General features: G+C 40.9%; 1 protein-coding gene across 2 annotated transcripts in view; it reads left to right on the top strand.

The window, feature by feature from the left end:
• The window catches only part of nrg3b (neuregulin 3b), a 170523-nt gene extending 164374 nt beyond the window's left edge, over window positions 1-6149 (top strand). For both annotated transcript variants that reach the window (XM_046377092.1, XM_046377093.1), the window contains 2 exons: window positions 1690-1872; window positions 5049-6149. In XM_046377092.1, coding sequence (XP_046233048.1) covers window positions 1690-1872; window positions 5049-5805 — 940 coding nt within the window. In that variant the 3' untranslated portion in view covers window positions 5806-6149. The remainder of the gene's footprint in view (window positions 1-1689; window positions 1873-5048) is intronic.
• Window positions 6150-16740: the final 10591 nt, after the last annotated feature.

Here is a 16740-nt window from a genome sequence, read left to right as displayed (position 1 = left end):
TCAATTAATAACCAAAAGTCTACTGGACTATTTAGTTTACTGCAGGAATTAAAAAGAATTAAAGAGTTCAATTTAAGGACAAGCTAGAAAAATCTTAAAGTTTGGACATCTCAATTAATATTTAAACACAATCCACACTTCTTACATAGACTGTTTTTGTAATTTGTGGCAGCCACAATACCAAATTATTCAAGAGCCAAAATCAAGCTGAGAGTATGTTTGTCACTGATTTGTGTTTCGTCCTTCAATACAAACATGTTTTCAAGTTTTCCCTTATATGACACATTAACATGACCCACGCTGGCAAGAGAAACCGAAGCAGGTGACCAAAGTATGAAATTCAAAAAATTATTTAAGACTGTATTTCAGAGTCCCATGTGGGCTGTGGGGTGTGTTTGTTCTAACATGATATACTCATACATCAGCTTGCAATATAGTACAGTATAACATTGATTCACATCTGTTGGCATTGCTTTATTGCTGCAGACCTGCAGGGGTTTGCCTTGAAGTTGACGATCCACTGTGCACAGAACAATTTAAAAAACAGTGCGCCTGTGCAGAAAGAAAGTTTCTTTTCTAAGACTGTCGCTTCCACCCTTAACAACAGGATTTCAGTATTTACTGTCTTTATTCATGTGGGTATGAGAAATATGTCCTTTTTTACATGTAAATATGTAAAAGCATATAGTCACAAGCAGTTATTTACATACCATGCATTCAAGAAGTATTAGTATTTTTAGCCATACAAGCTTTGTGTTCTATGGATGGCAATGTCGGTCGCTTATGGTCATTCATGGTGTCCAGAAGATGAACCATACTGATTATTGGTCATCCTCTAAAACAGGCATCTCAAACTGGTCCACAGGAGGGCCGGTGTGGCTGCAGGTTTTCTTTCCAACCAAGTAGCAGCACACCAGACTTGACTCATTTAATCAACTGATCTCCGTCTTCAGACAGTTGATTGGTCAAACGGTGTGCTCTTGGTTGGTTGGCACAAAAACCTGCAGCCACACCGGCCCTCCTGTGGACCAGTTTGAGATGCCTGCTCTAAAATTTTCTCTAGAGCCACCATGAAGTTGACATGTTTTTATGACTAAAATACCTGCCAAAGTAACAACATTCCCATGGGCCTCTGCTGCGCCTTGTGTTTAATGCTAATTAGCAAATGTTAGCGTGCTAACAGGCAAATCTAATCGGAAAGTTAGCATGCGGATGTGTTAGAATGCTGATGTTAGCCTATAGCTGTGTACAAGAACAACCTCACAGTGCTGCGAGCATGACTGCAGACTCTTGATCTTTACCACAGTTTGTTCTCTCCTGCATTTAATTGAGCAATGACAAATGATTTAATCTTTATGTAAATTTTGATTCTTACTAATAAATTACCATTCTTTTCACATGAGTCTGATACCCCAGCTGCTGCCTACACTTCAGTACCAAGGTTATTTATGCACAGTCAATTGAATGTGAAATATGATGCTTTTTTTTCCGCTCAAACATCAAACAGAAAGGTCAATCCATTCCAGTCCATTTTCCATCCATGAACAGAGGAGATGAGATACATTTGATACAATAAATGAATTAGAGAGTACTATTGAAATGTAAAAGAATAACAATAATAATGATAATAAAAAGTGTGTTAACTCTGTGATATTGACTCCCCTTATTGGTTTTCCCTTCTGGTTACAGGAGTAGTTCCCTTTCACTCAGTCCTGCCCAACAACGGAGGGAGAATCATTTTTTCAGGACCCCGCCCATTTCCAGAGAGAAACACAAAATAACGACTAATCTCATCGATGGATCCAGAGTGGCCGGCCATGTCTATAAACACTTGCAGGAGGATGAGTCAACAGATATGGAGTCCATAAGGAGGTGAAACTTGTTCTTTTTGTTAGTTTTGTCATGTTTTTGTTTGATGCTCGAGGAGGAAATTCTCTTTGTCCCCTCGACGCTGAGGTCAAATAGGCGGTTCAGTGATACTGACCTCCGGACTAACTGAGGTTAAGTTGGAGTGGCAGGAAGATAATTTGGTGAGAAATGAGTTTATGACTGAAATGCTCACAGTTCAAATCTGTGAACCAGCTTATGAAATCTGATCCTGGGAAATAAATGAGATCTGCCGTGCCCTCCTTCGACTGGGACTGTCGCAATTAATTTTGAGAACACACTTGATCCCAACCGCTCAACACTCAACAGTGCCTTGGTGTCAGGGAAGACCAAGGTACGAGTCTGTGTGTAGTCTTTCATACACTTACCACTGGGCTTCTGCCATTAGTTATATTATGTGTGTTTCAGCAGGGTGCAAAATACAGCAGCAGTTCCAAAGCTAATTACCTTACTATACACAAGTTCCCATGAATTTCGCGATGTCCAGAATGATTTGATTATGGCAAATGCTCGAGCATTATGTGGAAGCTTCACGGTACGCATATCGAATAAATAATTACATTTTCTGTCATTTAAGAGCTAAATGTGACATGTTGAGCGACTGCAGCCTTCTAGAACAAGACCACTAATTGCAAAGGATTAATTTCAGGCATTTACGCATCTGAAATTCTCCTCGTGCTCATCGTAATGTCAAGTAAGGACATAGAGTTGCCCTATTTTCATGGCTATCAAAAGTGCAGCACAGCCACTGGCGCTGTTTCAGGAGGCATTAAAAGCAGTGAGGACTTTTGGCAGAGCCACCTCATGCCAGTTGGCTATCTGGGGGCTTAAAATAACTTACGCATTTGAAAAGTACAGTCTGACGATCGTCACTGGCGCGGGTTCAAAAAAGGTAGTCTGATGTGAAATCCTCTGTGGCGCAGTTGTTATCAAAGAGGAATGTTCATCTGGTGTCCTCGAGGAGGGAGGGGATGATCCGTGTAGAAACAAAGTTGCACATTATTTCACATCAGTTCAAACTTTTTCTTTAGATTGTAAATAAGATTTTATTGTTACATAACATCTACCAAAGCTGAAAAATATTTATCTTGTGTTGCTCACTGAGGTGCTTGTTTTCTAAGTAGAATAATGCATAATGTCAAGCAGCTCCACTGGCATGTCCTCTTAAACAACTAACACTGAATACATTGAATTATTTTAGGTTTTATTTACAGATGCAGAACAGAACATCTTTAAGCCTGAGTAGGCCTATTTAGCATATGACTCAGAAACAGCCTAATTTGCTGTCAGTGTGTGCAACTTGAGCGATGGCAGTGTTATCACAAACGTCTGTCATTAAAGTACTAGTGTCCCTCGTGCATTCTTCACACTTAAAAAGTGCCTAGCAATGTTCCTATTAGCATCCCAACCTGATTGAGCATTACAGTGACTTGTAAGATACACTGCAAGCTGCCAAACTCTTTATGTGACCTATTTCCATAATTTACATTTTTAAACAAAGCTCCGTGGAGCTCGGCATCGCTCTCAAAGTGGTTGTGCAGAGAGATGCTCCAGGAGCAGAACACTTTTGCTCTTAAAACACACACTTACTCATTCATGTGCACAAGCACACACAGACAGAATAACAAACAAACTAATAAAGAAATTAATGAGAATCCTTTTTAAAAGGCAAAATCTGTAAGCCATAAGCTATTGAATCTAACACAGCTTTTTACAAGTGTTTAGGAGAACAGCTGAAATAAGAAGGCCTCTCTTCATCGGGATGAGATTGCTTTTGTACAGTTAAACAATTTAGATCTCATTAGCCATTGATAATTCCCTTGCAAATCCATCAGCGGAGCATATTTCCCCGGCCTTCAGAAGGTTCAAATGATGTATTTTCTCTACTTACCAGTCATACAACAACAAGCTACCAAGCTCACAGCCCCATCCACCTCCTCCAGCCCCCACCTCTCTGTTGTTGCCATGGATACACCCTCTCATCTCTGGAAATGGGAGGTGGAAAGGAGAGTGAGAGAACGAGAGAGGGGAAAGTGAGGAAAGAAGGAAGATTGTGCAGAGATGATGAGAGTGCAGCAAGGGAAAGATGGAGGCACAGAGTGCGGCGTGGCAGGAAGTGTTAGAAAAGGGGCAAGAAGCAGCAAACAAACACACAAGTACTCCTCCATGTTTTCCATTTTGTGACAACAAATCCCTGCAGAGTATTGTCAGTTCCATTATCCAATGTCAAAACATATATTTACCCATCGCAGATAAGGACAGAATTGAAGGCAAATTTGCTGTGGGAGTTATTTTTAGACATGTTTTGATCTGCCGGATTTACCTCCAGCTTGCATTCGCCCTTCTAATACGGAGGGAGGAGTGGGAAAGTAATTCAATTATTTAAACTTGGTTATGCTACAAACAGCCTCTGAAGGCTGACAATAACACTGGCTGTCTTCTAAGGCTGTGCCCGGGTGATTTTAAATGTGAGTTGAGTCTTTAGTAACAATATTAACTCTTGTGAAAATTCAGAGCAAATGCGAACTTACCCAATTGACTCTGGATGAGCTGTCTCTTCTCTGCTGTATTATTTTCACACACTGAACATGATGCCATACAGGCACCATTGGATGACGCCTCACTCATTGGAGATGCTCGACTGTGGGATGCGTCATCGTGCAAACGTACAGGCTGGGACTCTCTCACCCACAAACACACCTGGATTCAGCCAAAGGTCAAATGATATGCCTAAAGTATAAATGTAACGTTGCGTATTGAGTCTCTGAATCAAAGTTAGAGCACATGTGCACATATACAAGGACGCACTTTGTCCACGCAGGCCAGGGTCAAGAATCCAGCGGCTGTGTTAGCCTTAAATCTTCAGGAAAGGCAGTTAAAGATTCATGCAGCAATAATGCAGACTGCTCATGCAGGATTCTAAATAATTACGCAAGATTATGAAGCAAAACTCTACGTAAATAACAATAATTTTATTGGTACACGATGATTGTGGAAAGGTGAGGGGAATGATGAAAGCAGCCTCATCTCTCTATTCTGTATTACTCACTCTCCTGTTCCTCTTAGGACATGACTGTTCAGTATGCAAAAGGTCACTATAAAAATTACTTTCAGGCCTCTCATTCTCAACCTGCCATTTCTATTCTTTCCTCTGCCTAAAGGTGTGATTCTGCCGGTGGACGAGTCGGAGCTCTCCTCAGCAGGACCTCACTCTCTCACTTCACAGCCAAAAAGGGATGGACTGAGGTCCCCTGCACCCGCCTGGATAAGGGAACAACCTTCCTTCCACCGTCCCTGCGCACCCGTTCTGTGCCCATCATCCCTTCGCTGCAAGCGTGTGACCTCGAGGCAGGGAATGTAGAAGCATGTGACCGCAACCAAGGAGGGCTCCTCAAGTGGCACCCCGTGCTGGCTGGAAAGTCAGCAGTGCCCATTAGCAATTCTCCCTCTCCCCCCTGTGAGACTGTTGTGCTGGCGCCTGGTGTTATGCCCGGCAGTGTTCGCCCTCCTGCCGCCGCCACCGATACACAGGGATCAGAGAAGAATCTCAACTCTGCACAAACACCCTGTTCTGTTGAAATAATAGTGGAACTGGCACAGGAGTTAAAACAGAAAAGCCTTTCCAGCTCCATGAAAATGTTCGGGTCTCAGAGCGAGATCCACCGCGGAGGCACAAACATTCCTGAGGGTGGAACTGCGCACAAGGAGTCAGAAGGGAAGAGTGTCCAATACTCAGCCAGAGTTCTGCACACAGGAAATGGGACCAGAGGTTTGAAGGCAGCAGGCCAAAGAGAAGCCCAGGGAAGGTGCCAAGGTCAGACATCTCTCGTGTACGGAGGCGCAAACTGCTCCTTGGCCACCAAAGGACCCAGCTGCAGAGGAACTGGAAACGCTCATGCCAAGCCCTCTGCAAGCTGATTGGATTAACTCTGTAAAGCTTCAAAGACAATGTTTCCAATAACTGTATACCTTTGCTGGTGGCACAGGATGGTTAGCAGGTGGAACCATCTGTGGGGCCACACGGACCAATAACAGACAGCTGGCGATTTTGAAGGAACACGAACAGATTGAACTGCGAAGGAAAAAAAATAAATATTGACACAACAAAAGACATCAAATTATAAAGAAAAGGAGACAAACAAACACACAATGTGAATAAATGTGACTCAATGAGGAAAACAAAACCGTGACTTGAGTGGGAGCTTGACTTAAACAGTGTATTGAAAAAAATGCCACTATTTAAGCTTTTTGAGCTTCTACTTAGAAACCAAAATAGTGTGTCATCTCTATGTTGTTTCTCTATTGTTAAGAAATGAAATTATATATGTCATCTAATATATGTCATATAGACGTATATATATTTGACAACAATTGTGACAAAATAAAACTAAGATAACAGTGTTAATTAAGGGATTTGTTCATCTCAGTCCATTTTTACTACACGATCTGAAGAATGCTTGTGTTTGTAAATGGATGCCTTTAATACACAAAATCATCAATATAAATACCAAAAATGTTCAAATCACATCTGATATAAAATGTGCGGAGGTTAATTTAATCTGAGTCTTTCCCTTCCCTATCTCCTTGGCAACAGCCACATGTAGCATGCAAATGGATTTAATCATGCATCTGTTGAGCTCTCAACATTATCAGGTTAAGTTTAACATTGTGCAAAAATAATACTGTGTGTATTTCAAGAGCCATTTGCCAATATTAGGATTAAGATTAAGGCAAGCCTTTATTAGTCTTCTCAATTCTCAATTAATCACATTCTTCAGTAACACATGCAACAGTTAACCACCGCTGGTAACATTCTTAATGAATGCTCATTGTTTATAAAGCAACATTTGACTATCAAGACATGACATTTCCTTTTCAAATTATGTCAGTATGTAACTGAAATGTACTGTAGTGGCTAAGCCTGAACTTAAAGCCACTGAGGGGGCTTTATAGACTGATTAATGACCTAATTGACGAGCTCACCGTCGCACCACTTAGCAGTGTCAAATAACAGAGGTCGACTTCCGCCTCTCCTCTTTGATGGAATATTTTTTACTCACCTTAAATGTTACATGTGAGAATCTGTTAACCATTGCCCATAAACTTCTACCTATCTAATAGCGCTTTTTCATGGTATTCAAAAACACTTAAATACATTTTTAAAAAAAAACAAAACGTGACATTTATCATACAGATCTGATCTGAAAAGGCTGCTATGGGGAAGGCTATGTCTCCCCAGCTCTTTTGCTTAGTCCTGAGTTGTGGAGACAGGAGGTTGCCATCACCTACTAGACCAATTTGGTGTCCTTCAATACACTTAGCGCTATAAATGATCTCTACATGTACAGTAATAGATTAATATTTAGTTCAGTTAGTTTAAAAACTATGACTTTGAATCTCTGGTGATGGCTAGCGAGGGCAGCAAGGTTTAATCGACTAGACGACTAATCACACCCATCCCTACCTATTACTCCTACCATTGAAACAGCCACACTAATTAAGAGTATTTTTTTTCTTCAGATACACATAGATGTTTTTCAGGTGTGCAGGAATTAGAGGGAAAAGCTGGTTCAAAAGGAAGGAGAAATAATTTACCTGAAATTATCATCTTTCTTTTTGTTCCCGAATTTAAGAGAAAAAACAAAAGTGTCTGCAACCACTTCACACTAAAGGTACAAAATGTGTGGAGGATAATGGTTAAAGGTTTGGTGATGGAGCATTAACACTGTGTATGTGAAGAAAAAGGTATTCCAGTGTATATTCATTATTTCCCCTGATGCACTTTATCCATAGGCTATAAACACAAAAGAAGATTGGCTTCACTGTTTTGAATTATAACAATAGCCAAGAGGTTTGTGGATGAAAATGAAATACGGCAGCATACGAGCTGAGTACAATTCTTTATTTATGCCTCATTTACGTCAAATTCAGTATATCTCAGTTCCCTCCCTTTTGCAGTGGCTCCTGGCAAGGTAAGTTGTACAAGACTTACAAATGGGTATTACTGAGATCATCATTGCTCTACAGCATAAAACTATCTTGACTCTATGAGGATGTTTTTATGAAGACTGAAATGAACTTCTTTGATCCCGGAGGGAATATTGAACCAAGGCAGCTGCAAGGGAAAGATAAAATTACCGTAAATAGAAAATGTTTAGAGTTTTGACTACATACGGTGACTGTTGGCTAGACAGAATTCACCACACATTTCACTGAATTTTCATATATTTACATACTGTATTTACTCTGCAGTGCAAGACCACCAAAGGAAGGTGTACAAACTCTATTATTTTCATACAAGTGCTGATCAAAAGGTTTGATGACCGGATCTCAACCCAGTTAAACGCAGTTGGGAAGATGATGGACTACGCTCCCCGATAGTACCCTCAGAACATCGAATCAGAGAGTATCTTTAGATAGAATGGTGTTCATCCCTCCAGCTGAGCTCCAAATATAGACTCTATTTCAAGGAGCACTAAAGCTGCCCTGGAGGTTCATGGTAGCCCACCACCTGACTAAGACACCCCTCTATGCATCATTCAGCAGTGTCATATTTATGATTCAGATGCACTGCTATTATGGTAATGACTACTTTGTATGCAACATCATCATTAACTGGAGATAAAATGCAAACACTGATAGCACACAGGAAAATCCAGTATTGTATAAATCGAATGGCCTCATGCCTAGGACCAGTAGTTAATATTTGAGCACTTCTTTGTCCCACTTTATACCATAGAAAATTGTCAAAAACATTTTATACAACTCAACATTATGCAAGCGTGTATTGTGAAGTATGAGACAATCATCCTAAGCAGATCTGTAGTGCAGTCACATTTAAACTTGGAAACGGTGCCACTGTGATAGATTCCCATCTGAGGAGTCTCCTGCTAGTGTGGCACTAAAGAGAGGCCATGTGGATTTGAAAGGGAAGGGATCAGTCTTTGATCACAGCTCGCTATAAATGCTGAAAACACTGTTTGAAGCACCGTTCAGAAAATTCCCAAGATCTCTGTTTGCTGACTGGCTCCTCCTGCTGAAAATGTGTGCCAAGGAAACCAAGAAAAGACGTGCCTGAAGCGACAGTGACTTCGTGAACTGTGGCTGTTACTGTAATCAAGACACCGAAAAGGAGAAAACTGTGAAGGAGCTACAGCCAAGGTTCGGCTAAGGCCCAAAATATGGCTTTGATGTCACATTGTTTCACGTTGTTGAGGCATTTAGACATTTTTCCCAAAGATGACTTTTTTAGTACATGAAAGGATTCACACTTTTATGTCAAGTCACAGCTGTAGGTCCAAAGATGCTGACGTTGTAAGAGGGCTGCAACGCATACATGCAAGGACAGCGAAGAAGAGGCAGATTAAAAAGTAAGTGTTCTCATTACCTGAAATGAGCCAGGTTTGTGGTGGGGGTGTGACCTGTAGCTGTTTGATTAATCCTCCCTGGTGTTGACTCTTTTATGTTTCTGAGGAATGTTGCACAAACGCTGGTCTCCCTCGCTCCGTGTGAGAGGAATACTAATGTGCCAGAGGTGCAGGGGGACAGTGAGGTTCCCCACCAGATGGCATGGAGATTATGAGGACAGCAGGCCAGCATGTGTAATGCAGCACAACCAGTATGGATGTCTGCTAACATCTCTCACCAGCTTCCCTCGACGTGGGATATCAGGTGATATTTAACATATCCGGGGGCAGTGTTAATACAAGTGGCAATTTCCCTTCCTGAAATAAAACATGATTTGTTTGTTTTTAGGTGACAACTGCTGTGCTGAGGTGACATGTGAGTAGAGCACTTTTTTTTTTAAATCAGATAAAAATCTCGTGTTGTACAATCAACCCTTCAACGAACCCTTCAAGAACAATAAAACAGTAGAATATTCTTTGTCGTCTGTGCACGATGCATTGACACGACTTTCGAATGCTTATAAAATATTAATGTGGTAGAAATTATAGTTTATTGTTTTTTGTGTTCTTGCAGACTACCATCTCCATTATTTGTCTCATCTTGACCCGAAATAGAAGGATGGACATGCTCGACCAGCTGTGCCGCTCAGTGTGGGAGTAGAGGTGGGATTCTTCTCATAAAGCTACTGAGTCTTTTAATGTTAAATATTTTAAAATAACTGCATTATGGCAATGGTTTTATGTCTTTATCTATGCTAGCGTGGCATGGCTGTGTTATGGTAATGTCGTTTTGTTTGTGTGTGTGACTGTCTGGTTTGTCCTCCAGCAGTACATTTAGTGTTTAGAGTGAAATATTTCATCCATTATTGGATGGTTTGCTATGAAATTTTCCCATCAGCCCCAGCTGTACTTTGTGTGTAGGGGTCTTTAGCAAATAAAGACGAAGATGTAGAATATGGTCATTATACCTGCTAAACAACAGCATGTTATTATTGTCATTGGGAGCATTTAGCATTTAGCTCAGTGCTCTGCTGTACAACCCACATAGCCACAGACTCTTAGCCTTGTTTTTTTTTTTTTCTAGCTCTGCTAAAGCTGTGCGGCTGTTAAAGATGGGAAAATATACCGTATATACACTAAATCACAATATCATTCGAAGCTTTACCTCTTCACATGAAAGTGAAGAGAGCAGACAATAGAACTGACTCCCTCACCGGTCAAGAGAGGGTCACAAAACTCAACCAGCCTTGTGTCTGTGATGTCTGTGCTTTTATGGCTACTGCTTTTAACATAAGAGCTTCCTCCCCGTGTGACTCTTTAACAGTGATGATTTTGACAGCTCACTTTTTCCCTATTAAACTCTAATGTGGCTGCCCTGGAAAGATCTCACTGTGACATCCCATCATACTTACAGTCACAAAGCTCATTTTTCCATTAGGGAACACTTGCCATATATCATCTCATATAGTGTTGTATTTAGATTTAGAGGTATTAGCAGAACAATGTACAGTTGTTAACATGTTGTTAGCTTATCAGTTGAGCCATGTGACTCTACTGAACAACAATAGTCCATCTGCTCCACCTTGCCCAGACATTGTGGGCTGTAATCAGTAAAAGAAAAAAATGTTTACTAACAACAAAGAATAGGAATTACTAGCAATGTTCACACACCATTGGCAAACTATCACCTAATTGTATCTGATCATTGGTCATCCTGTTCAGAACCAACTCCAAGACACCATTATGTTTTTAATCAAGTGTTACTCACAACACAAATGTAGGCATTTAGGCAGAAATTCAGTTGATGCCTCAGAAATTTATGATTGCAGGCGTCACGCTTGCACGAGTGGCTTCCAGTAGCGAGTGAAACTTGGCATGAGCTCTGGAGTGTCAGTCAAGAACCAGCAGGCCTGTTTGTCATGAAGTTTCTGAAACAGTGCAAAAGCGCCATGCATCTTAAAATATAAAACTCTCACCATTAAACAGACTATTAGGACTTATATTTTCCTTCTTCTTAACAACGTTGCAAGGGTTGCAGGTGAAAGCCAGGCTGGCACAATATAATGCAATTTTCGATCTGTCGTCACCTGTGAATGTTTAGATACAAAGGGTCAAAAAGTGCTGGCCTATACTGTCACATAACAATGTTTCCCTTACTGTGTAGGTGCTGTGTGTTATCTGGGTCTGATGGCATTTAGTTACATGTCATCTTTGACCCAACAGGCCAAAGACATACAGTATAACGAGGACCAGATGCCTCACAAGCATTGCAGTCCAAAGGGCCCTGTCTGGTATACAGTAGACTAATGATAGTGGTACAGTCCTGTGCAGATGGTAGACCAAATGGGTGAAAGGTCAGAGGTTGCTCTACCTCCAACAGAGTCACATAATACCTTAAGACATAGAAAGTGGAATAAAAGACAGGCAATAAGAACACATGAAATGACAGCGTGTGCAGGTTGGCCTTTGAAGCGACTGGATCAATAAATCTTCTCCTAATGAGCACAGTTACAGAGATGGAACCAGTGTTCTACCTTAGGATGTTTTCTAAAGAAAAGAATGAACATCATGCTCTGGCAGCAGAATATTTTATCTTTACAACTTTTAAGTGGTTATCAGTTCGGGAGAGTATTTATAGCTGTACTTAAATGAGGCACAAACTTTTTCATGTTCAAACTCAATAACAGTTGGGTTTAGACTACATGTCCTTGCCTCATAGAGCACATTCCGTAAACACACAAATGCCAGATTTTCTGTACAGTTAAGAAAAACAAAATCTTCACAGACCAATCCTGTAAAGATTTTTAGCAGACTTTAGACCCTAAACTGTGGTGACAAGCAGGAATATCAGGAATATCAGGCATGCTTCATGTTTGCAGAAGGATTCCCTACAGTAGATATAAACCTCTTGGGTAGTTATGATTGCCGGGGCATCAACAGTCCAAGACCCTCTCCGACCCTCCGAGACTCCCGAGTCAGCCTGCAAGACAGATTGCAGTCCTGACCTCAGACTCACTGTTGGACTCCGCTATAATAAGGATGTTCCCTATGCACAAGCTGTCAAGATGCACACTTTGGTATCACGCTGAGTTCAAAGTGGAATGTGTTGAGTGGGAAGCATTTCTCCAAATTCTTCTCTGTATGATGTTTATTAGCAAACATTTTAAGGTCAAGGCTGCTTAGGTTTCATTCGATTTCAGGGAGAATAAAACTGCTGAAAAATCTTGAATTGGTGGATCGAGTGAATCTCGATCATTACACCTCTGGATATCATTATTTCAACAATTCTGGCATATCAGAAAACCAATATCTCACCTCACAAGCCCACAACATCTCATGTGGTTGCATAATGTCATGATATTATTTAATCTTTGTTCCTTTCCAGCAATAATTAAACATCTTGGGAAATGTAGAGAACTACCTAACATGAAAGTGGTGCTGACCTTCTCATCTGACTCTGATGCGAACTGACTTAATTTTGCAAACTAGAGCTGGAAAAGTGTCCTGTTTCGGTTAGCATTACAACACTGTATCACTCCCTGCATCCAGCAAAGCAACGTGGATTACCTTAACCTCACCTGACCTGCATTGGCCTGATTACTTACCGATGCTGATAATTGTTCCGGTCATTTTTAGACAGAATCTCCTGAGGCCTCTTGTCAGTGTGTCCAGTGCTCTTGTCATTCTAGCTGGGAAGATACAAAGCAAGATTCTGCTGCTCTCCTTCTGATAATCATCCTGCAACCTTATTTCCGCCAACTGCCGGCTCTTGTTCTTGTCTTCAGCCAGTTTTCTTCTGTCTGCAGTCAAGGGTCACAGTTTTCATCTGCACTTAACTAGCACCTCCAATCTCTTCAGTCCATCCTCCACCGCTGCCTGCCGATCTTCAATTTCCTAGAACGCTTATCTGCCTTAAAGCCTGCATGTGTAGGACTTGGAACATTTCTGACTTTGGCAACTCTTAGTGGTAGTATCAATATGCACTGTGGCAATGCATGTTCCTCCTCCTTATCTGACCCGGGGAACCCTGAGAATTACTGGGCTGGTGGATATGCTGTAGCAATTTCACACAGTACATACTGTATATATGTTTTTCTACAAAGAACACAGGCTCACATAATAATGTAAAAGATGCTGTAATTACGTAAACAATTCTACACACTGGGGCTTTACATTAATCTCATCAGCATGTCTGCATTTGGGTCTACTCAACAAACGTTTATTCTGAGGAATGAAGGCAGATGTTCAGATGTTCATGTTCCATTACAGTTTTCTACACATTCACTCAAAGTGTATCGGAGAGTCAAGAGTCACTGAACCTAAGAGATGCATAAATATGGTGACATCCTCTGTTGACCTGAGTTTAATTTATAATCAGTCGTGTGGAAAGACTTATTTTACCAATCTGATAATTGAATAAACTTGCTACCATATAAAAGCCAGAAAATACTGATTTTCAAGGCAACACTATATATACAGTACATATCCTTAGATATGTGTTGCGTGTACATATATACTACAGATGCAATTAAAGTACAGCAAAAAAGTATCACGGGTAAAAGTAATCATTATGAATGAATAAACTCTTACATTATTATTGCATTAGGCTGCTTATCACATTAAATGTACTTGAATGAGGCTTTGCCATTGAGTTCAGGTGTGATGGACAGATTTTCAACTTGCTCCTTTTAGAAAAATATGGACTGGGCTGAAAATGGTATTTATGATGACACTCATGATGTTTATAATGTGGGTCAGACAAAGGTCCACAGAGGTCTAAAGAGGAATCGTGTCATTCCCACTATGTGGAATTTGAAAAGAGAAAGTAAGTGCAAGAACATGTTTCTGTCACCTTTTAGCTTGGTGGAGGGGCCTGTTTTCCTGTGGGTCAAGCCCAAGAGAGCTGAGAAGAAAAAATCATGCAGGATCACTTTGGAAAGAGAAAAAAAAAAAATCTCAAGAAATAGCAAAAGGTCTCCATTCTTATTATTGTAGGCCAGCAGGATGGAAAGCTTGATAGCCACTTGAGTTCTATGAGTGTGTGTCAACATTACAACATCCCTGCTTCTCTCATCAAGTATTTGTAAAAGAATTCCACATGATAAGCCTCTCATTCAATTCCCCCTATGAGAGATCAAGATGACAGATGCTGCTTCTTTACAGCAGGTGATATTAGTGAACATGGGTTCACTTCCATAAGAAAACAGAAGCACAGTGAATAGAGTTACTAGAGAAAAATCAATGGAAATGGAAGTGCTGAACCTATTAATGGATGAAAAAGCTCTGCTAGATTCCTCGGACCCCAAGGTTGACTATAGTTATATAAAGCAAATATACAGTGAGTTCTGGAGGGTTTATGTGAGCAGCCTCACGTGCTTGACAGTGATGTTACAGTGCATATGACACAGAGCAGCAAGGGAAATTACATCCTGTATCGCAGTGTCCTTAAATGCCCACCAATAGCCTCAGTACTTGGGCAGAAGTGACGTGAAAATGGTGTGACTCCATAAGAGTCATGTACCAGCTGGATATGTTGCCCTCATAAATAAACCAAGAGCCAAGCCCAGACCTTGTAGTGTGAACTACCTGGGCTGTTCTCTTCTCTTTTTTTCAGACTAACAAAGCCGCTGCCACAGCAAATCAATCAGTACAGGGGAGGGAACAGGGAATGCCACTGTGCATGAACTGAGGGCAATCAGGTGTGACCCAGATGGGCACAATGAAATACATGCTGCAGCATTGTCTCCCACGGAGTCCCATCCTTTGCTGCGGGTTGAGGCTCACACGCAGTGACACAGCAACGCGCCGGTCACACCACTTTGTATGGTTGATAAAATGACATGCACAACCTCTCACGACCCCGGTCAAATAGCTCGAAGATTTAAGAAGCATCATCCAATTTGGTTTTAATGTGATGTATATTTCATGGGCACTCTCCAAAAATCTGCGCATAATTTCCGACTCAGTAGTTTCACATTTAGAGCTCAGAGAAGTGGCACCGGGTCATAATTTTCCTAAAATCTCGGATGTTTATATATTTTACAGTATAATGCAAAGTATTAGTCATTTTATTGTCTTTTATGGGGGTGTTTGAAATCGTGTCCTTTTAAAAGCTACCTATAACTGCTCCTTTTAACTAAATAACTTTGTTTCTCATTTGTTTTATTTGCTAACATAGTGCATTTATTTGAATTGTCCTGATATAACACGTTTACCTTTATGAGCATTTTAACATAATATAATTTAAAATATGTCATCTTTGATACTGGATTTTTGTATCGTCCTCTAAAGCTTTCCATGTAATACTTATGAGGGGCTCTGCTTATCAGAAGAAGGTTTGATATTTGCCCAATTTTGTGTGTTCAAGAAATTGCATGTGAGTTAAATATTTCTTATTTATTCTTCATTTCCAGAGGAGTCTTTACATCTTATCTGATATAGCTATATCATGAATTTCTATTGATATCATGTTGTCAAGCCCTGTGTGTGATATAATCTGTGTATTCAGCCGCATCTTACGTCACGGTGGGTTAACTTTCATGCTGTGTGTTCAGCTAATTATATTCAAATCTTTCTGCAATGCAACCGTGAAATTAGCATTTTTGTTTTTGACCTTTGTTATGACATTTTTCTTCCACCTCTTCCTGCTGGTCTGTGTCTCCCTGACAGGAGGTTCATCAGGTGGGATATGAAGACCTGGAACCACAGCAGAGTTTGTTTCTTGCTCAAGCACTGGCTCTTCCTCTGCTTAATCCAAGACGATACTTCAAGTCATAAAGGATGGTAGCGTTGGCAAGAGGAGGTACAGCAAACAGAAGCATGTGGAAGAAGCCATAACAAGACTCCAGCTCTCCGGTTGGTTCTATGTCCTTTTCATCCGCTTTCAAATTTTCATAAAGGATGGTTATAGTCTCCAAACCATCTACCATCTTCTCACTGTTAGCGATCATCTTGTCCCACCTCTTTAGGGTCCAGTTTATTCAGGCACTGCGATGTGAAGCAAAGTGTGTGAAACAAAACCAAAAAACTAGACAGAATGCCCTCAAAACCGTAAAAATGTCTGCATATCCCACATGTTAATCATAAAATGCTACATCCAGAATAAGGCCTAATTCAGAATACCCAAATGGAATACACTGTACATGTCCCATATCGAATTAGGAATACTGTCACATTTGTCCCTAGTGGAGTGGGAGAAGCTGATCTGTTGAAGACTTGGTCCAAGACTGACAGCAGCCATTTCACCGAGCTTCGAGGAGAGCATGTTCAGGTTAGGTGCACCCACAGGCCCCGTAGGACTTTGGGAACCCAAGGCGAAGAATCTTGATACTAAGTGACTCCTCCTGCTGCTCTATCAGGATCCTGGCACGTTTCCGAGTCCCATCAATGTTCTTTGGCTGTCGAAAACAAGGAGGACCCTGGTGGGTTGAGCAATATCCTGGCTTAG

This window comes from Scatophagus argus, chromosome 21 (assembly GCF_020382885.2).
Source record: "Scatophagus argus isolate fScaArg1 chromosome 21, fScaArg1.pri, whole genome shotgun sequence".
In the NCBI taxonomy this organism is placed as follows: domain Eukaryota; kingdom Metazoa; phylum Chordata; class Actinopteri; family Scatophagidae; genus Scatophagus; species Scatophagus argus.
Note: the sequence above shows the minus strand (reverse complement) of the source record. Positions and strands in the feature narration are given on the sequence as shown.